At 37.0% G+C, this 23,463-nt stretch overlaps 1 protein-coding gene across 6 annotated transcripts in view; it reads right to left on the bottom strand.

The window, feature by feature from the left end:
- LOC111601132 (protein spire) overlaps positions 1 to 12,825 on the bottom strand; it is a 51,951-nt gene extending 39,126 nt beyond the window's left edge. For all 6 annotated transcript variants that reach the window (XM_023317592.2, XM_023317593.2, XM_023317596.2 and 3 more), the window contains exon 1: positions 11,998 to 12,825. In XM_023317592.2, coding sequence (XP_023173360.2) covers positions 11,998 to 12,646 — 649 coding nt within the window. In that variant the 5' untranslated portion in view covers positions 12,647 to 12,825. The remainder of the gene's footprint in view (positions 1 to 11,997) is intronic.
- Positions 12,826 to 23,463: the final 10,638 nt, after the last annotated feature.

Below are 23,463 nucleotides of genomic sequence, written 5' to 3'. Positions count from 1 at the left end.
GGCAAGAAAGTGTCTTTGGCGAGCGGGATTGCATAAAGGAAAATGCATCAGAAAGCGAATTGTGAGAGTTGCCACAGGCCACCTGCCACAAAGCAATTAATAATTATTATTATAATAAGTATAGTTAGTTTTTAAAGCTCTTGCTGTTGACTTTCAATTGTGGCCCCCGCTGTAGAGTTCAATAGAAAAGCATAAAACATTTTCATGCTTATCTGACGCTTTGCTTCTTTCTTTTTTATTTTTTATTTATTTAATAATTTTTTTTGCTCGTTTTCGTAATAAAGTTTTATGCACGTTGTTGGCTGTTTGCCTGATGTTTTTGTTTTAGTTGCTGCCGTTTGACCAAGTGGCCTCATGGCAATTTACTTTCTAATGTCATGAAAGTCATGTGCAAGTCAACATCATTTCTTTACTGTATATATATAAATATATAAATCTATGTTTGAAAAGTCGGCAAAAAGTTTATTTTATTTAATGACCAAAGTTTTTACCCACGCTGCCGTCTAGAAATTGATAAATAATACGCGTAATCTATGCAGATTTTATTTTATTTTTTTCCTTGTGGCCTAAAAGACAACAAAACAAAACCTCGTCGGCTCATCAAAAGGCAATAAACACATATATATATACATATATATATGCACTTTTTTGTTTATTTCTCAAGTAAATACTTCAGACGCTGATAATTTACAACTATCCCCAGTCAGCTGCGCGTTAACTTTTGCAATTGCTTGGGCCAGTTTTAATGGTAATTATTACAATAAAAGGTAATTTGTTTATTATTACAACAGCGTTAACTAATAAAAAGATTTATTAATCAAAAAGCATATGGGAGTGACCTTTAGGCGCTGGCTTCAACAGTTTACAATTAGCCGCCTGCCGGCGTTTGCTTTCAATTAAAAATTAATTAATAATCTTTAATGATTCGCTGCAGTTAATCATGAGGAAATGATAGATAGTTTGGCAATTAACTTAATTACGTGCACAGCATTTCGAATGATCATTAAACTAATTTCAGCCAACAAGTCGACCAGTTGTGTAAATTTAATAGAATTACAAGAGCTGCGGCAAATAATTGAATCGAAGATATGTGCTGTCTGCTGCCATAAAGCGGGTTTACTTTTATATAATAAGTCGTTTTCCTAATCGTTAACATAGCAGAGCAAAAATAAATAAAAGTAATAGAAAATAAGCAACTGTTATGACTGGATTATGGATTAGTGTTGGAAAAATGCCTGTGAACTGAGCTAATCTGTAACACTAAGCTAATTCATGTTAACAAACAGATTCTAATACACTGTAAGTGCTTGATTATTATTGTTGGGGCTTGTTAACAGAGGTAATCTATAACACTGTTAGTTTAAGCAATCACATGTAAGCAGAAGGACTCTAATGCACATCTTGAATGTTAATGTTAAACCCAGCCCAATGTTAAGCGAACAGCGATATTCTAATACACTCTTGCTGTTAAAGTGTCAATGTTAAGCGGAGGCATATAAACAGAGTTAATCTATAACAATGCTATTACCAAAAGCATTACAGACTATTATGGATATATCATAAATGTGATAAAAACAGAATTTGTTTTTGCTATTAGCAACAGCATTACAGACTGTTATGGATATAACAGAAATCTGTGATACAAACAGAATTGGTTTTGCAGAAATCTGTGATAAAAACAGAATTTGTTTTAAGTATCTGAGTAAAATTATAGATTTATATTTCTCAAGTCATATGATGTATAGCCAAATTTTGGCAAATGTTCAGAATATGTAAGTAAACAAAATTGAAATTTGAATTGAAAATATATACATATATATAAATATTTACGAATGTAGGCAGACCTAAAATACGAACTTCTAGTAGGAAGCAAATGACGACGTGACCAAACAAGAGTGATACTATTGCAGATAAGCTGCTTTCAGCAGCTGTTAATGTTATCTCTAAAGCTGTTAAAATAATACTCAATGAGAAGTGCCATTTGATTAGAAATCTATTTAAGACTGAGTATGTTAAGGTAATTGAAAAAGTGTGTTGTCTGCTGCTAAGGAATTGCTCGTTAGGCATTTTAACGGCCTCAGTAAAAGAAGTTTCAATTAAATGAGAGCCTTTCACATACAGTTAAATAAGACATATAACCTAATTTTTGATAGACAGATTCACTTCAGATTAAGCTCTAATACAGTTGCTCAACAGTTTTAACAGCGTCATTCTATGGCTCTTATACATTGCCTAGCCAGTTTTAACAGCGTCATTCTATGGTACTCTTATATAGCTCTCTTATGAAAGCTTAATATGCATTAAATAAGAAAATCAACTTAATGCAAATCACAAACATTATTCTAGTTTTTCAACATATAATAATTAAGCATGACTTGATGATTTTGACACAATTACAAGGCTAGCGTCTGGTTGTTGATGGGAAGCGGTGGGAGGAGGGGCCGTGACAGTTGCAGTTGCAAATCGTTTAGCTGCGCAGGCGTCATGCAAAAGTTTGTAATCGAGACTCTCGCTTTCTTTCCACAAGCGCCAACGCCTCGTTGGCTTGATGACTGTGAAATTAGACAGCAGCAGCAGCAACAGCGGGTGCTGTTTATGAGTATCTGTTATCAGAGCTGGCTGACTTACTGACTAAACGACCAACTGAACGACTGACTGACTGACAGCGCTAGCCTCTTTCACTTTGTGCTGAAATTACAATATAAATTTATATGCACAATATACAAGTTATCTGCGTGCGTCTGTGTATATGCATATTTATATACAGAAACAATCTTTAATCAGCATTTACGCTTTCATCTTTCACATTTTTCAAAGACAGCGACGCGCGCGCGTCTTGAGTGAAAAACAACACCAGCAACAGCAGCAGCAGCAGCAACAACAACAGGTTCAACATTTTAGCTGTTGTGCGCATGCGCAGCTGCTGTTTGTGTGTAGAAGAAAGAAGCAGAGAAATATATTATAATTTCTTTAGCAAAATTTACATAGTTGGCATATTAAACAAATTCACAAAACTCAACAAATTTACGAATGGGTTTTGTCTATTTGTCTAATTTAATTTGGTCGTCAATAATTTATGTCATTTTTGGCATTTCACAAAAGATGAAAGCAAAAGTGACATTTCAAACGTTTAGCTTCAATCAACATTTTTTTTTTTTGGTCAGGAGACGCCTTTTGTTCGCTTACGCAATCCGCCATTGAGCCTAGGCTCTAGAGCTGAAGAATGGCTTTTTGGGCGCTTGCGGTTGGGAATGCTATTCACATTGATTACAAGTTGATTGGACTCGGTATTTCTTTCTTTCTGCTTTTGGGTTAGCAGGGAATTGTCCGTGTGGTCATGCCGAAAAAAATATGGGCCAACCAACACAATTCGCTTTGTGAATGTATGTGTTTGTGTGTGTGACTGTGGGATTTAGTTGGGAAACTACAAAATATGGCTATGATTGTAATAAAAAACCAAGTTATAAGAGTAACAAAATGAAAATCCTCTACAAGTCATAGTTAAGCTAGGGATATACTATGTATATATAAACGCATTTGTATAAACCATAATACTATTTTGGAATTTATGAATTTAAGTGAAAACTACATTTTTCGAGCATGAGACAAGTCGATTCAAATTTTGCTATAAAATTACAAATTTTGTAAACTTTTTTATTTTGAAAAAAATTAAAGTCAAAACAATTAAAATTAATTTTAAAAATATAGAAAAACAATTTTTCTTAACTGTTTTTAGGTAAACATGTAATTTACTTGATATTTTTCATTGGCTGGTAGTGAATTAACCAAGAAAAACTTAAGAAAGATGGAAGAAACATGCAATGATTTATGAATAGTCAACATTAGAACAGGAAGATGTACTTTGGCTTTATGGACTGCAGTTCTGTGAAATATGTGCGACAAATATATGACAGATATATACATGGTGCATGTGTGTATGTGTATGTATGCATGTATGAATTTATATATATAAAGAATTCTAAAAGGGCATTAAATATAGGTATTAATATTAATGGCTTTTTTTTTACTCTATTAGTTTATTTTAGACATTTTCCTATTTTAAAATATTTATTTATTTTATTAAACATAGATTATTTAGCAAACATTTCTTGTTATTGTTATTGTTTTAAATATATTGCATATATATTAAAACATAAAATACATTTATATATATTCTTTATTAAATTTTTAAATCTAAATAGATATACATGTTTGTAAATATTTAACATATATATTCAAAAATAAAATGTTCTCTTAAATAAAACTTAAGCGAAGAAATTCTCTGCCTGTGAGAAATACTCAGCACAAAGATATTTATATAATAAGAGTAAGCTTAGTAATTAACAATTTTAAAGAGAACAAAGCGACATCATATTGCTAATGATCATTATCGTTAATGATAATTACCAATAATAATTATGTACATAAATACTCATTATTCTTAATGATCATTATCGCTAATGAGCATTTTGACAAACTTCATTATTATTATAACAATTATCGTTTATTAATAATAATTAAAAATAGCTAAACATTTTATATTTTAACAATTAAACAAGTAAATATTTATTAAACAATTAGACAATGTTCAAAAACAACAAAAACTTAAATATATTATTATCTATATATATAAATGTATATATTAATTTATTTAAACAAAGACAATATTTATTAAATAAATACAATTATTTAAACTTAAACAATTTAACAAAAAAAAACTTAAATTTATTCACCACTTGCACTGCACTGCACTGCGGCTGACCCAGTCCAGGTCATACACTTGACTGATCGCCACAGCCTCTGCAGCGCCCTTTTATACCCCAAAGTCACTCAAAAGGCAACTCAAGCAGAGCTCTGCTGAGCCCTTTTTGAGTGAGAATTTGCACTTATTTTGAATTGGAGTTGGAAGCCGAAGGAAAGGCGAACAGACAAACCTAACTATACACACACAACTTGTCATTCTGATCGGGAATATATATGTTATACATATATACTTCGTATATATGTGAGTCAATTGGGTTTTTATACCTTGAGGTCATTGAAAATGTGAAATTAAGGTTCTGTTAAAATGTATTTAGCTAATTGAGGCGTGGCAGACCCCATAAAGTATATAAATTCTTGTTCAGGACGACGAGCTGAGCCGATAGAGATTGGTCAAAGCCGATTAACGCAATTTTACTTATTTTAAAAATAATTTCTAATAATAACTTTGCGCAGACATCGGGTTAGCTCACCTAATTTATAAAATCTTTATAGCTGATAATACAAACAATAATATTGGGAAATTAAAAATAGAAAACAACAAAAGTCATATACCTTTAATCAACTGAAGTGCGAATTCATAATGTCACTAATATATTTATATACGTAGTTGTTATTGATGTATCGAACTGTGCTTAGTACACAGGTTTATTGACGAAGTATAAAGACTTTCACAGTGATAAGATAGGCATTCATTGGCGCATTTCTCTGCTTGGCCTTGCCAATATTTCGATTGTGTTTAATTGCAGCAAAATATGTGTATAAAACAAAAAGAAAAACAAATTATGTGTTAAAGCCTTGGCTCTACTCAAAAATGGGGGCATCTTAAGAAATGTGCTTTCAGGGTCGCGTTGCTTCCACTTAAATACAGTTCGTGGAGACCCCACACACACACTCAACACACGCACACGGACCGACCGACAACAAGTGTCATCGAATAATGGAGCTCATATAAAATACCGTTGAAAACAATATTTGGATTATCTTATGATTTATGTGCTAGACGCACTTTCAAAATCACATAACACAAACATTTTCCACATGCATTTTGTTTGTTGCCAAAGCAAAAAGAAATAAATTTATATATATAAAAAAAGAGTTTCAAAATGCAGTTTGGATTGCTTGGCACAGACTGCACAGGTGGACAAGTTTGGCGACGCCACAAATAAATTGACACAACTATATATATATATATATACGTTTAAATATATATACAGACCAGCGCTGTGTCTGCTGCTTGCGGTCTTTTCCACATAAGTGGAGCATGTGGAACGTCAAATTTGGTTCAGGTTCAGTGCTTGTCATGCGTTGCGCTTATGTCATTATGGCCACAAAAAAGCACACAAAATTATTATATTAAACACATTTTTTTGGCCGTTTCCAAAGTAGAGCAACAAAAAGACAATTTGTTTTGTTGGGTCCATGGAAAATCACGTGGCAAATGCTTCAGCTGAGTTCCAATGCGACAAGTCACGACAAAAACATAAATTATTACAACTTGTTCATAATAGATGCACATTATGTGGGCTTTATTGTGCTGCCAAATGACCTGACTTTGATCACCTGGCCAACTAATCTGATCTGTGGCTCATATATATCTTCGGCTTACATGTGTCCGAATACAAATTCCTGGAATATGTAAGCGTTTGGATTACAACAGTTGCAACAGGCAGCGAAGGTTGTGAAATCGCTGCCAATACGGAAAGGGGCTTAGACATATATGCATTTATAATATATAAAAAAATACTAATTGCATGGAAATTTGTGAAGCGTATTTGCTGATAAGCTAGAAACATTTTTAATAAGGGCTATAGAATAGAATGGAATGTAAGACATAGGGAATGTATACATAGATATTTGAGTAAATTCATATAAAACCCACAAAAATGTCAAAGAATTCTCCCCATTCACTTTAGTAATAGACTTCCTCTTAGATCGCATTTAATTAATGAAATTACTCTTCTACTAACTACCCCAACACAACAACAATAACTAAACGCTTTCCTGTCTAAAAACATAAAATAATAGAAGCTCATTAAACGTCAATTGAATGGAGTTTTCAAGGTATGTTTAAGCCCATTTGTTAACCCTAGTCTTTGGGCTGATCGAACTTGGCTGCCATCTAAATTAGCCGAAATGCTTCAGGCGTAGTTGTAAGCTAAACAAACAAAACATAAACTAACTTCAATTTGTGGCTACTGTTTTGGGTCATAGTTTCGTTATAATTTTCGTTGTTGTAATTTTTTGGTGTAATTATTTAAACATTAAAGCAGTGGAGCGAGCAGCTGGCAATGCAATGTGCTTCTTTAGTTTATTTTCAGTGAAAACAAGAAAGTCATAGACACGAAAATAAAATATCATCACCCATTAGACCCAGCGATCTATCTAGACCCCAGTCACAGTCGCCGTCCGTTCGTAGAGTCGATGTGTGTAATTTTCCGTTTCATTTCTTGTTGCTTTGCTCAATTTACAGATCTGTTGACGGCTATAATTTTTCTGGCTTTAAGGCTTCTCAAGTCCAAAATAATGAGTAAGGGATTTCTTCTATTTTTTTTGTACCAAAGAAGGCCAAAAGTAACCTGCTTTCTTCTGCTATTGTTTTGTTTTTGTTATCTTGTTGGGTGAAACTTTGTCTAATGGACACAATTTGTTAGAATTTTAAATTTTTCTTTCTTTTCATTGTATTATTGATGCCCTGTAAGTATTGAGAGCAAGTAAAGTGTGCCTGGTATTGATAGAGGCAAGAGTAAATATACTAATATAATCATATATCATATAGTGCGCACAAATAGAATGCATTTCTCCACTGAATCTGGGTATTTAGAAGTCGTGCATACTCTTGCTTGCTTCATAATACCTTTTCTCGTGTTATAAGCGGAAGAGCTGCATTAAAGTCGATGCCTTGGCGGAAACTGAACGAAAGCAATCAACAGCTGATGCGGACAGAGAGACAGACACCAAAGAGAAGGAGAGAGAGAGAGAGAGTGAGAGAGTAGGAGAGGAACAGTAGCCAGAAGAGAACCTACGACAACAATTTGAACAGGGGCTGCCAGAGAACAGCGCATGTGCCATGACCTTCAGACATTTAGCCTAAGCAGGTGACTGCTGTGGGTGGCTTGCGTCTCAACTTTCGCTGGGCAGCTGCTGAGATTTGCTGAGCGCCTGGCGAAAAACGTAATGGCGAGTTTGTGTGTTGACAGAATCGAGCGCCAAAAATTATTATGCTGCCTGTTGCCTGTTGGCACAGTTGCCACAGCTGCCACAGTTGGCCCATTGGACTCTGTGACAGTTGGCTAACAAATGCTGCGCGCCTAATCGAGGCGCCAGCGAGCGCGGCGACTTGACGGCGCCGTCGACGTCGTTCGATAGATGCAGTTAGACACAGGTGAATGGCTGGCCCCACGCTTTTATAGTCGCCATATGCATACATATAAAGGTTGGAGGTTGGTCAGTTAAGCAGGCAGCACACAATCAATGATTCGCTGCGCCATGCGACGCGGTTGTCAGAAGCTGATAGAAGCAGCGTTCGATTTGCCAGCCCCAACTAAAACATACTTTTCACACATTTCACACAAATATTGCCCCAATGGGGCGGCAAGTTCAAAGGGCGCGCGCAGTCAACGCGAAACTCGCTTGACCCGGTTTTAAATGTTCATTTTCACACCGGCTCCAACAAAAAATTCCATTTCGAATTCCAAAATTCCAAAAGCTTAGCCAAAAAAAAAAACACACACAACGAAACATTAGAAGATGCTCAACGAGCTAATTGACTCGGAATCGGACATGGATCAAGATCAAGTTAAGCCACGGGCAATGCTTTTCATATCCATCTTCGACTCTGCTCGACTCTGCTGACAGCATCTTTGTTGTCGCCGTCTGCTAAATTAGCGGTAATTAAAGTGTTACAAGGTGTTGCCGCTGTGTGTGCCCCAAAGAAAGTTGAAGATAGCCAGAAAACTAAAATGCTGATAAGTAGATGAATGAACTGTAGAACAACTAAATTAGAGATAAACACTCGTTCTATGGCTTATACAATAGAAGAGATTGCTTAAATCTCAGATAAAACTATTTACAGTTAAGGAAATAAAATAAATAAATTTAAATATATTATAGAAAATATATATAAATGTAACTAAATTATATATTTCTCAATAAGCTTAAGCATTTGCCTTTAAACTAGAAATTCATTTAAATCATATACTTTAGCTCTTCAGGTTTTTTAATCATATTTCTTTATATTACTTAAAACCCTTTTAAGTCTGAAGAGAATATTTTTAAATATATTAGAGCTTATAGTATATATATAGTATATATATCTAGTTAATACTGTCACTTCTTATATAGATTTATATTTTAATAGCATTTTTAGTGAACCATAAAATTACTTAAATTATATAGAAAATATGTATTATAATAATTTATAAATTATGTTGTAATCCTATATAAAAAAATATATATTTAATCTCACATTTCAGTAAAAAATAGTTCTAGAATTTCAATAGAATTAGTTTAGCAAATATGAAAAATACTTTCAATACATAGAAAATTTGTATTATTCTATTTTGTAAACTAGAAATAAATGTTTTTTTTTTTTGGTTTCAAAATCTTTCTGCCCCACGCACACCAGTTCTTGTCAGCACCCAAAATACTATTGTGCCCCTGAGCGTAATCATCTACTACTATTATGTATAACTCATGCCTCTTTCACAAACTCATTTGTGCTTTTTGTTTGAGGGAATTTCAACCACAACCAGATGTTATAGGTCACGGAAGAAGAACCGCTGTGCAAACAGAAAGCACACAAGACTTTGCCAGCTTTGAACTATGAAAATGAGTTGTTTAGCTTGTTAGCTGACTGGCTGGCTGGCTGGTTAGATGGGTAGCTTCGGGAAAACCGGTTGAGAGGGTCTTGTCGAGTGGTTTTTCGGCAAACGCTTTCATTTTCACTTAATAAGCGACAGTTAACTTCTTTCTTTCTTGGACAGTCCCCAGGTTGATGTGCGTTTCCGTGTGCCCCAGCCAAGGCAAGCCAAGCAATTCATCTCAGCATTGGCATCGCCATCGTCCACTTTCCAAACAAACAACCCACACACAACCAAACGAATACAACTCTGATGACCTGCGCTTTAAGTTATGCACCGAAGCAGCTTTGATTGAGGTTTTTCTCTGATTGCGTGTGTCTCGTGTCTTGGGAAAGTGTAAACTGTGACTCCCATTGAGGGAGAGCCCACAATATGCCAGATACAATATACCGTATACCCACTGTCATACCAGGACAGAAAAACAAGAATTAACTAACTAAAACTTAGCTTTTTCTTTAAGCAAAGAAAGATTAATTAAAAATAAATTTAAAATAAAGAATATTTACTAAAAATACCGTTCATAAAAATAGTAGTGCTGCACTACACTAAATTTAAATCAAAGAAAACGGTACTTTCGTAACAATAAATATCTAAATTAATAAAAAATATAATTATAAATAATATTAATTTCAATAACTTTTAAAATTATTCTGCTTATCTGTAACTTTTTTAGTTCAACATTGAGTGACAAGTCGCACTACTATTTTAATGAACAAAGCTTTATGACATATAAACTGATTAATAAAAATGTAGAAAATTTAAATTATATCAAATTCTTATGAAAATGTAAAAATTATCTATTTCTTTATTCATAATGCTCACTCATAATTTTTTTCAGTGTACATATTGCACATAGCATATTTTCTAGTCTGGGCAACTCTATTTTTCACTTTCTTTCATCTCTCAAGTTTCTTGAGTAGATTTGATGCTGTTGTTTTTGTAATTGATGAGGGTCGCTCAATGGCGAGATCTTGAGATCTTTTTGTTTTTGTAGCTTTATTTCGTTGTGTGTCGGAGCTCAGAACGTGTCTGGCTCTGGGACTGCCACATTGTGGCATCCACAACTGCTAATTGTTTAATCATTGCCAGAGCTGTCAAAATACAGGTTGCTATAATCTATGGGCTTTTAGATAAGCTGTGTTAATTGGAAAGTTCGTGCGTGTGTGTGTGTAGGCTAAGATCTTCCCGTTCGATTTGGCATTCTTCTGGGTGTGCTCTTCTCACGGGTGGGTCTATGAGCACACACAACTGTGAATCGCTCTTTGACTCATTTTGAATAGCAGAGTCGAGGCACAACTTTAATATCAGCTGCATTTAAATGTTGATCAAAAAAGTCTATCAAAAGCAACTTAAGTTTTGCTTATATGGCCTATAACTGCTTTTATACTGGGCTAATTGATTGACGAACGCCAAAGGCAATTAACTTGACTTTGAAGCATAGCAAGAGGAAGTTATGGGCCTAATATGAGGTATTACCTATAGAAATTATGTTGTAATTGTAGCTTATAATATTTCCGCATTACAATAAGTTGGAAGCGAAATAAAAACTGCCTGGAAAAATGTTTGTTGGGCTAAGAACCTTGAGATTAACGTCATTTTGTAACAATTATAAATTTGTTAAGGAAAATGATTTGACAAATAAATTCGGACAATGCTTTTTAAGCTTGAACTTGAGTTGGTTGTCGGATGCTCCGTAAATCACAATTAAAGTTAAGTCTCCCACAAAGATTTTGTATATTATATGTAGATAGTTAACTCATATACAATACTAATACTAGCTGAATATATTAACTAGATGAACTATATAAAGTATATATAGTAGTTTCTATTTATAAACTATATGAACTAGATGAACTGTATGAACTATATCAACTATTAGAACTAGCTAAACTATATAAGCTATGTACTCTACACGAACTATTTAAACTATATGAACTACATATCTAAACAATATGAAAAACCATATACAAACAATATAAAAACTATTGCAAATATTGACATTTTAATACAGAAACTTTTCTTAGGAATATGCATCTGCATTCCTGTCTTTACTTATCTAAGCCTCTTAAGCATTTTCATATACGTAGTACTGTCTGATAATTTATTCACTAATCTTAATCTCAAGTTTACTTAAATACAATTGAATATATGTCTGTTTAAATCAAGTAAAACAGAAGTCAAAAAGAGTTTCATTTCTTTTGGGTCTTTCCCGAATGCCTAATCGAAAACTCTTGAAAGTCGTAAGAAGATTTGGTCGATTTTAGCGACTTTCAAGCTAAATATTAGCTCAAATTAGATAAGTAATTACATACAAACAAACACACATACATATGTTTATATATAAACAATATAATGAATTATCATTGAAACTCACCTCGGTCCATGACGACGCTGCTGTCGCCACTGCTGCTGGCGCTGTCATCGTGCTGCAGCTCAGCCGGCGACTGTTTTAGTGGTTCTTTCTGCTCCTGCCCGGAAAAGTGGACGCTGCCGTCGCGATGCAAATAGAGTTCGAATCGTGTAGGCAGATGTGCTTCGTAGTCATCGCTGCTGCAGTGCAGCGCCTGGCCGGCCACCTTCAAATAAAGCGAAACGAACTGATAGATTAGCGCCCAGGCCTGATCCTCGGATACGGGCGCCTTGAAGCAGTCCAAAATGTTGTTCAGGGATACGCATTGGTCAGTGCAGTTGCACTGATGGAACGCCTGCAGTAGTAGCTGGCGGGCAGTGAGAGGTTCGGTCAGGCCGTTGCCATTGCCGTTGCTCTGCTGCAGTTCGCGTGGCTGCACGTGTGTGTGTGTGTGGTGCGTGCGTGTGTGTGCGTGTGCATCCCCGTTGGCGCTGTCCGGCGAGGTGGAGAGAAAACCCTCTTCGGCCTCTCCTTCGGCAAATTGACGACGCTTTGTCGTGGCCTTGGGCGTTGTTGTTACTGTCGGTGCAGATGTTGTTGTGGCCTTGACGACAGAAGCATCGGCGTCATCAACGTCGCCTGTCAGGCTGTTGTCCAATTGGAGTTCCGTCATTGTTGTTGAGGCTCCTTCTGCTTTTATATCTATTGCTGTTGCTGATGTTGTTGTGGATTTTTTTTGGTGTTGTTTTTCAGGCAACAAACCAATAAACTGCAGCCGCACGTCTCAACATATAAAAAATTGATAAATTTTGTAATTCAACTTGAAATTTAAACAATTTGCTGTTGCTGTTATTACTGGCACTTTTGTTGTTTGTTGTTGTAGTCGGTTATTTATTTAGTCAGGCACACACATTTACACATTTATTTGCTCTTAATTCTAACATGAAATACAAAACATGTAGCACAAAAATAATTGTTGAACAAACACACACACTAAGGAGGGAATTCTTTTTTCTATTTAATTTTTTTTTTTTGCTTTGCTTCTTTTTTTCGGCCGTCACGTTTTGTGCACTTGTCGCTTTTTGCCGTTATTTGCTATTGGCTTGCGCGGTCTTCCTCTTCATCCACTTTTTTTCCTTTCGTTCTATCCTCTGCTGCGCGCCTTTGCCGCTTGCATTTAACACTTGCTGTGCGGTAGCGGTTCGAGAGTTTCGTTCACTCTTTGCCCTGTGCTAAACAAAATCACGCGCGCGCTTTGATTAGAACACAAATCAAATTAGATTTGTGTGGCTCTTGTTTTTTTTGTTATATTTTATATTTATTTGTTATTGCTGTGCCTTGACGTCAAAAATGTTAACTGCATTTGCGCTTAGATAATTCTCACACACTTTATCAACCGGTCTGATTCGATTCTGCTTTTACGATTTATTCGGTTTCGTGCTTAACAAGAAGCGCGCACACACGTCCGATCGCCATGGAAGCCAAATACGAAATAACAGCTGTTAAGCTGTGTAAGAAACTGGCGTCTGTAAACGTAACATGAGTCGGCTTAACGACAGTGCTGGCAACTGCGCTATTTTCCCGCTGAATTTAGCTGTTATTATATTGATTAGGCTTGTATGTTAATTATATTTAAATGTCTTCATGTATGGTTTCTCAAAACGTATTATATGCACTATTGACTGACTTTAAAATAATTTTGATGGGGATTTTTTCATATAGCCATTGTTACACTGCATAGTTGGAAAACTATATTGCGTGTAGCAGCGCGTGCTGAGTTAACAGTTGAACTCTTCTGGTCTTTTAACATAACAGCGCAATAGAGAGCGCCTGTTAAGCGGCCGCTCTTCCATTAACATTTTATGCTCTCTGTGTTTTTATTTTGATTCCGGTTTTTCGTTGTGTTTGCTGCTGATAAGAGTGTATTTTTGGTCTTCTTATTGGCATATGAGTTTTTTTTATGTTTTTCTTTTGTTTTTGTTTTTTTTTTCTTATTTTGGCAAAAACACAAATTTCACATGCCTACCAGGTGAACTTCAGGTGCAATTTAAAGCAATTATGTTAAGGTCAAGTCGTGTTGAATTGCGCCAACATATTGGAAGCCCAGCTTCAAGCGGGGTCATAAACTTGGTCAACATTAGATGCTTAGCGGAAATACTCTCCGCTGAGCCATGAAATGTGCGGTAATTACATCTGCGACTAATGGGTGCCTTGACGTTCTACTTGCTTCAACTGTGATATAAGACCAATAAAAAGCCAGTTTAAGCTCTACTTACGATTAGTTTTAATGTTGCAACTAGAATTTGAAGACTCCTTCCAATCTGAGGCACCATTGCATAATTGGTTTTTTTCTTTTCGCACGGTTCAATCAGTTATTAAATTGCACCTGGCCCCAAGGTCCTCAGAGGATCTGACAGTTTTTTACGATTTAATAAGCCATAAGTACACCCGCTCGCTGACCGAAACTTATGATATATGAGCCGTAAATTGAAACTTTATATGTTGCCCGTTGCAGTAGCTGAAAGATTTGCATACAATATTATTACAGCATCTGCTTGGCCTGCGCAACATTTAACGACTGTTTTCTTTTATATTTTGTCGCTCATAAAATTACAGCCATACGCATATTGTTTTTTCCTCTTCATCTTTTATTTTCTTTTATTAATATTAATTGGCCGCAACTGCAGTTGGCCAGCTTGGCTGACTGGCGTGTCTGGCGGCCCACGTAATCAGCCAACCAGATTGGCCATAAAAGTGTGTCCTCAACTAGGTGCAGCCGGCTGGCTTATGGACATGGCTATGACATCAACAGCGGCATCGGCTTGGCTCTTTAATCGTTACATCTCGATAAGACGCACAAATCGCAGAACGAATTAATTAATGAATATTGAGCTGCAATCGGCACAGCCGAAATAAGCCAAATTGCTTGGCGCTCAATTGGAGGCGAGCTCAGCCAGTCGAACTTCAACCCACCAGCCATGGCAAATACGTTAGACGCCTTTGTTCTTTGTCCAAAAACTTGACTTGAATGAATCATTGTGCACACAAGCTCGTAAATCCCAACCAGCCAAAGTCGACAAAAAACAACAACAACAACAACAAACAACAATTGCATATAACAGAAACACGAAATAAATGAGCCAAACTATGAATGGGCTGGGCTACCCTATAGTTGCTATAAAGGGTATATGGGAATATTGATTAAGTTCAATGAACTTTTCTATGACTATAAAAAAATATATTTATAAATATATTTTTTTTTATTTATATATTTTTCTAATATATATGCAAATCTAGTATTATTATTATTATTGTTATTATTATTATTATTATTATTATTATTATTATTATTATTAATATTATTATTATGATTATTATTATTATTATTATTATTATTATTATTATTATTATTATTATTATTATTATAATTATTATTATTATTTTTATTATTATTATTTTTTTTATTATTATTATTCTTAAGAGTTGCTTGAATTTCCAAATCTGGCAAAATTTGTTTCTGCTCCACAAATGAAGTTTTGTTTAACCCTTTTTCAAGTCCGTGAGTATCCATACAAATTAAGAGTTTCCCCCATGTATTTTCCATTTTCCAGCTAGACAATTCAGAAGTCGTCTATCGCATATAGCTGGAGCTTAGCATGATTCTGGAATTGCTGTTGTTCTGCGGCTCAGCGAAGCGTTGCATTTTTGGTCAATTACAGTTTGTCGCGCGGGTGGCTGCCGCTGGCACAGTCGCAGTTTGGCTGTTGGGCATTTCGACTTTGCCCGGTCAATTGGAGGCGTGGCATATTGTATGCTGTTGTCATGCAACGTCGGCGCAACGGAAATGCGCATCCGTTTTGGGCTTCAACTAAATGCAACATTTTGTTTTATTCTACAACAAATGAGCTCCAAATTGGAGTTGGCAAATCTTTAGCCGTTTCTGTGTCAAATCGTAAGCCGAGCCATCCGAAGCCCAAATTTGGTCAGAGTTAGAGCTAGAGACATTGCGTACATTGCCACTTAGAGCAGATGCAACGCTTCGCTGCGCCTGACACTTGCAACCGAAAATTGCATCAATCCGCAGGCAGCAAATGCCAAGAGCCAAAGTTGGAATTTGTGGCTGTCCTCTGCAGGGCTAAGAGCTTCGAAGCTTTCGAAAATTAGCCGATGTGGAAGACAATCTTAACGTATTAGAAGTAGTATTATGTGCAGAATAAGGAGTAGTAGTAGAAGTATTAGTAGAAGTAGTAGTAGAAGTAGTAGTAGAAGTAGTAGTAGAAGTAGTAGTAAAAGTAGTAGTAGAAGTAGTAGTAGAAGTAGTAGTAGAAGTAGTAGTAGAAGTAGTAGTAGAAGTAGTAGTAGAAGTAGTAGTAGAAGTAGTAGTAGAAGTAGTAGTAGAAGTAGTAGTAGAAGTAGTAGTAGAAGTAGTAGTAGAAGTAGTAGTAGAAGTAGTAGTAGAAGTAGTAGTAGAAGTAGTAGTAGAAGTAGTAGTAGAAGTAGTAGTAGAAGTAGTAGTAGAAGTAGTAGTAGAAGTAGTAGTAGAAGTAGTAGTAGAAGTAGTAGTAGAAGTAGTAGTAGAAGTAGTAGTAGAAGTAGTAGTAGAAGTAGTAGTAGAAGTAGTAGTAGAAGTAGTAGTAGAAGTAGTAGTAGAAGTAGTAGTAGAAGTAGTAGTAGAAGTAGTAGTAGAAGTAGTAGTAGAAGTAGTAGTAGAAGTAGTAGTAAAAGTAGTAGTAGAAGTATTAGTAAAGGTAGTAGTAGAATTAGTAGTAAAAGTAGTAGTAGAAGTAGTAGTAGAGGCAGCATAAGTAGAAGCTACTACTACTATGCAAAATGAAAAAAGTAGTAGCAGGAGTGGAAGCATAATTAGGATCAATATAGACTTAGTAACTCTAGTAAAAAGTAGTAATAAAAAAAAGGGAACTTCTAGAGAATGAGATATAGATTTAGTAAAATCAATCTACGTTAGCTGCACTAGCTGAGCTTAAATTGTATCAGTTGCATCAGTTATCAGTTATTGAACATCAGATTTTTGTTATGTTGAAGAAGAGTCTAAAGCCTCTTGGCTCAACCATAAGCTCCTCTTGTTGCAGTGCTTCAGTCAGACATTCCGTCAGTTTGTCCATGCGTCGTTCAGCGAGCGAGGCTCAGCTCACGTGTGGAAATCATTGCAGCCAATGCGCTTTACTTCTGATTCACCTCTTTTTTTGTTTTGTTACGATACTCTGTACTTATTGAACATAAGTTGAAAGAGGGTAGATTGATTGGGAGGGTGAGGCAGGAGGAGTTTAGCTTTCCAGCTGAGAAGCTTGGCTTAGCTAGCCTAGTTTGTTCTTCTAGCTGCATAAGAGTAAGTTAAGTTATGTGCTTATCGATATCTTTTATGTCTTATCGATATATATCGATTATGAAATAATTATATTTGCACAGTAAAAGGAGTCGACTAGGTGTCTAGCTGCTCGGCAGCAGAGGAAGTACTTCTTGAATACAAAAGCAATACTTAATACAGGGTATCTGCTAGTCGTATACACGCTGCAGCTGCTATTGCTGTGTCTTTGAGATCTTCGCGCATAGCTGCATACGAATACAATTGTGTAATAATTCTGTGGGCATGTTTCGAGTCTGACTTGGTCTAAAAACGTGATGCAATTAAGCGTTTGAGATCTGAGAGATTGAGTGGAAGGCACTTTAAATGGATGCGTATGTAAGTGTGTCTCTGTGTGTGTGTGTGTGTGTGTGTATAGAGGAAGTGTGAAAAAGGGTAAGCAAAGTTATGATTATCGTACGTGTTCTCGTACTTAATCTGGTAATCAATTTTTTCCTCATTTATTATTTTTTTTTATTTTTTTGATTGTGAGAATTTTTTTCCCAGCCTAATGAACGTTTGGGGAGCATGAGAAAGTCTAGAATAATTCCTAATTACTAAGTAAATGTAACTAATTTGCCTGGAAGTTGCAGTCAATGACAAAAGAAGTTCCGCTCATAAATAAAATCTTAGCTTACTCCACTTTTCGGCGCAGGCCACCCATGATCCGAGAGCAGAGTCGGAGTCGCAGCCCAATTGGCGCACATTGAACCCAAGTGCCAAATAGCAAGGCAGCTAACCCAGTTAAGGTAGCAGCCCAAAATGTACGTTTGCCAAAAAGAATGTCATCTATGAAATTTCATTGTAATTTTCTATTTTCATTACGGAAATCAGCGACAACAATTGGAATACGCACATTATTTGCTTGGTATCATTCTTTAGCGGCTTAAATGTATCGTGCCATTCGCGGAAAGGAGGCGTGTTCAAGTGTACGTGACAGCGACAGGCAGACAGAGAGGGAGAGATAGACACTTGACATAGACATAGATATGGCTGTGGCAGAAGACGATCTCTTTCGATGATCTGCCATGACCAGTGAAAGCAGAACGTAATCAGAAACACTCGGAGCTTCTGATGGAAATAAATAGCTAGTTGAAGTTGCAAAAATTTTACTTGACTTATGGAAGTGTTAATGCACTTTGGGGTTATGAATTTATTATAAAATTATATTTTTATATAAATATATATTTTTTTTATTTATATTATTATAAACCAAATATTATATAGATTTTTAAATTATAAATTTTTTTGCCTATCTTTATATATTTGCAGAAGTATTCTATGATTTTATTTACAAGATCATATGTTAAGCAATGTGAGTCTTAAATATCAAGTATTCATATACATAAAATCTTAATATTTTTCTCAAATATAAACCTATTTTAAGCTAACTTGATAGACAGCCAATAGACAACTATTGACTGTCTATCAAGAAAGAATGTTTTTCTTTAATAAAATAAAATGCTTTTTTTTTATTTTTATCTCATTGTCTCATAAGGCATACGCCCGAAATCAGCTGAGCTATTTGAATATATTTTTGCAATAATCAGAGCTAAGCTAACCAACAGAATTTATGCATGGAAACTATAAATAAATGCTTTTGAACTTGAACAAAAATAAAAAAAAAATAAAAAAAAAAATAAAATAAAATATAAAAAAAAATGTAATGTAAATAAAATAAAATATAAAAAAAAATGTAATTTTTCCAGCTGATCAGCTATTCACTTGTTGCAGCCTTAATAGCAATGGTATCTTATTATATAGAGATGAGTTATGAATTCGCTGAGATCTATTGAATATAACATTAAAACTCCAACACGAGTTGGCAAATATTTAGAAGCTTTTCATATATCGATCGAGCATCGATCTATTGATGCTCTAAGAGCAAAGTGCTGAAGATTCAAGTTGTATTCAAATCAATCAGCAACACTCAAAAAGATCTGCAAATTTGCATTCCCAACAGCACAGCGGATGTGCCCCTTGTTAGCGTATCGCAATGCAGAATGATTCCTGCTCCATGACACAGCGCTCTAATTTGTGTGCATGTAATTATTTCAGGTAACTCGGCAGCGATTTGTCTGCGATCCGCGTTGGACGTCGCAACGTCGCTCTGAGACCCATTTTGGGCGGAGGGCAATGGCAACATATTAAAAGTAAGTGCCACTTAAGTTTTGCCTAAAACTTTGAGAACTTGCGCAAAAAACAAAACGCTCTGAGTACCGAGCGAGTCAGTCACAGTCGCAGAGTCTGGCAGTGAAGTGACTCTACTTGACTTCATGCCACACCATGCCACTCGAGTGGGGCACATTTGTAGTTATGGGTCGACGACGTGGATCATTCGAAACGAAGGGAGACGAGTGAGGGGCAGGTAGAGGGGGAGGGGGAGGGGGAGGGCTATAGACTATGTACTATGTGCAATGCAATTTCTAAAACGTGATTCGTGCAAAGACAAAATGCCAGCCTCAGTGGAGCACAACAAAAGACCATTAATATAATTTGTGTCTGGATATTGTGCCACTCTCCAAATTGGCTGTTTTGCCCGAAAGTCTGGCGAGCGTTCGTCGGCTCGTCCTAAACGATTATGAGGGGCCAAATCGGCCAAGTCCGACTCGAACGCTAAGGCAACATGCCACAGTTTTCATATCGCATTGTTTACACTGCTTGGGCTTCCTGCCCCATGCTCGGTTCTCAGTTCCCAGCGCTCAGCTTCCAATTTCAGATCAAATGGGCCGCTGACACGATCGTGTCGTCGCCCTCGGTCTTAAGTCGTGGGCGTGTGTGGGCTTTTACTTTTATTTATTTACCAGAATCAACGAAATGACCAGACAATTGACTCGCTGTCGCTTCATTTTTATTGCCAAACATCCGAATTGGCTTAATATGAACTAATGGCGCAGTAGCCCCCAGGGCCACATAAATCAATAGAGACAAATGTACTCACAATAGCCAACGAGCATTACAAACGTTGACGTTGAACCATTGACGTGTTGAGTGGAGCTTAGCGGGAGGATCTGGCGATGGATCTGAACGATTTCAGCGAGAATTCGTGAGACGAATTCATTCCGTTTGTTGCGCCACTCTCTCTCTCTCTCTTTCTCTGTTTTTTTTCTCTGGATAATATATTTTTTTAAATTTTCTGTTATCTAGCTATTTATTTTTCTCTATATCTTTCTTTATCTTTATCTTTTCGTCTATGCTTTTCTCTTTCCTGAAGCTCTCTTTCTCTCTACCTTTCCCTCCCTCGTTCTCTTTCCGTTTTAACTGCGCTGTCTCTCTGTTCTTCAATGTACCTCTATCTTTGTCTTTCCATGCCTCTCTCTCTCTCTCTCTGTTTTTTTCTCTAGATAATATATTTTTCTTATTTTCTGTATTCTTCTATATATATCTTCTCTCTGCTTTATCTTTTCCTGATTTAAGCTTTCATCTCTATTTCCCTCTATCTCACCCTCTCTCACTCTTTCTTGCTATAGCTCTATTTCTACAGATCTGTTTCTATCTCTCCCTGTCTCTCTCTTTTTCTATTTCCACTCTCTCTATATTTCCCCTTTTCCTTACTCTCTCTCTCTCTCTTTCACACATATTGTCTAACATTTTCCTTCAGTATATCCTTTTCTCTCGCTCGCTCTTCTCCATTATTTTTATGTTGTTCTGCCTGTCTCTAATTGTGCCTCTCTCTCTCTCTCTCTCTCTCTCTTTCTCTCTGTGTCTCTAGCTCTCTCTCTCTCTCTCTCTCTCTCTCTCTCTCTCTCTCTCTCTGTGTCTCTAGCTCTCTTCCTTTCTCTATCTGTTTTTCTGTCTCTGTCCTTATATCTGCTTTAGAATCTCTCTATCTTTTTTTTCTCTCACTTCCTCTCTCTCTCTCTCTCTCCCGCTCGTTTTTAATCTCCCTTTGTCCGTCTCTTCTTCTTCATCTCTTCATATTTCGTTGATCGATACAGCAATTCCCAATCTTCTCCCTGTAGTAACTCTCCTTTCACATCCAATTCCAAAGAGTCTTCACTGCAAAGCTTCTCCCTTGTGCAACTCTCTGCCTGTTCTCCGTCTCCCTCAATAAATTCATGTAGAAAAGTCTTTTCTTTTACAATACACAAAATATGAAGTAAAAATTGCCAACACTAGGAATGTGTCCGTCTTATAGGTGGTCCCAGGGCACAGGCTTATCTGCTTGCCCGTTTGTCCCTTAACTTCGATTCGAAGAACCTTTCAAATGAGGCAACAAATCAGTGAGCAGAACAAAACGCTGCGGTTACCGGCGAATTCAGTCATAAACTCAGCGAACGAGGGGGAACAGGTCCGGTCCAGGTCGGCTCTGGTCCGGTCGGCAGTATCGTAAAGAAAAAGTCTTTATGAGACGCCTAGCCAGATGACAACGTTGCCGGCTGACGGCGATTGCGTTTGATGATAATGAAGACCTTGCGACAATGTTCTCACTTGGCGGCCGTTGGCTAATGATGGGCGTCGCAGGGAAGGAAAGCGCAGACCTCACGCATTGGGGCAAGAACTTGGCAGGTTGCAAGCATGTTTGTTGGCGTTTTTGTTTTTTTCTTTTTGGAAATTTTTTGCGTTGCGCACTTTCATTTTCAGTGCGCCCCGTCGCATAATTAATTGCGACCGAAAGTGGACAACGATTTGAGCAGCCGTCGCAGAAAGTAAAATGCGCGCCAAAGGAACAACGAACCTGTCCAACACACAAAAATAAACCGGATCATCAATAGCAGGCTAAGAGCTGGAGCTGGAGCTGCATCTGGAGGCTGGAGGCTGGAGGCTGGAGAGATGGGTGCTGCATGAAGCTGTGCAACTTTCTTCTTGCTGCGGCAGTTGCTGCTGCTGCTTCTGACACACTAAACTGACGCAACGTGCGGCAACAAGTGCAGAGCATTCGCCACATTTCTGGCTGCCACATGGGACGCCCACGAGACGGCGACGGCGTCGGCTTCCTGCCGAGAAAAAGTGGCAAAGACTGTGGCATAAATGAAAATTAAGCATGTTTATGGCAAGTATGCGAAAAGGTGCAACAAGCATTGATCGGGGGCAGGCTGCCTTGTGCCTGCTGCCTGTTCATGCCTCATTCACACGCTGCTGCCAGCAGAGACGCACACAGCAAGGGGCTGGGAGGAGCTGGGGCATGACAGAACCAGTTTAATGGCGCATGAAATTTCACCGAAAAATCAGCGAATCTGCGTCTAGCTAAGGTGGCAAACGTTGCAGCACTTAGTTGTTGTTGTTGGCGTAGCGGGCGGGAGGCGTGGCATAGCAAGTTGATTTGCTTAAAAGAAATTCACTTTCCTTTGGGTTTTTACTTTTTCAAATACGATCGCAGCGCGCAAAGCAAAAGGCAAAGAAGGTCACGTCGTTGTAGATCATGAGGACTCGACAAGACACAGGCGAGTCGCGACTCTGGGAGCTGGTCAAAGCCAGTGCCAGCGCCAGCTCTAAGGCTAACAAACCCAAAAAGCAAACACAATTGAATGCAACTTGCATTCGCAATGAGCGAAAAATACTTTTAATGAAAGTTGGCACTTTGCTTTCGGCTGACTCTTGTTTCTCTCTCTCTTCCACCCTCTCTCCCCCTCTCTCTCTCTCTCTTCTCACTCGTTTTGGGGGTTTTTCAGATTTTGATTTGTGGCAGGCGACATGGAAAATGACAAGGAAAATGTTGCTTCATTGCATTGTGGCTACGTTTGGCTGACTCCAAAAGAGTCAACGTGCAGTTGGCCAAAAGGTGTTTTTTTCTCTCTTTCTCTCTCTGTCTGCCTGTAGCCTTTGCTAATTGGCCAAAAGAGGCTTTCAACTGGCTTTAATTGGCAATGAGATGTTCTATTTTGCAGCTACTCTGGTCTAAGCTAAAGCTGCCCAGGATTTTGTATACATATCTTGCAGCATTATATATATATACATATATAAGGATAGCTGTGGAGCTATGCAGGTGGATGCAACATGATCTATATCCATGCCTGAGAGACCTGAGCTTATGAAACTCAACTTGACAGCTTGACTTAAAAGTCAATTCGAATTCCAAAATGAAACTCACTTTTTTAACTTTTAAGCGTTTATTATTTTATATATTATACTATATTATTATTGTTTTTTATCAATTTATCACTTTTGTAGCATTTTCTAAGTTTCAT

The sequence above is a fragment of the Drosophila hydei genome, unplaced genomic scaffold (assembly GCF_003285905.1).
Source record: "Drosophila hydei strain 15085-1641.00,03,60 unplaced genomic scaffold, DhydRS2 tig00008114-arrow-pilon, whole genome shotgun sequence".
Lineage (NCBI taxonomy): Eukaryota > Metazoa > Arthropoda > Insecta > Diptera > Drosophilidae > Drosophila > Drosophila hydei.
The sequence above is the reverse complement of the archived record's forward strand: the minus strand, read 5'-3'. Positions and strand labels throughout refer to the sequence as shown.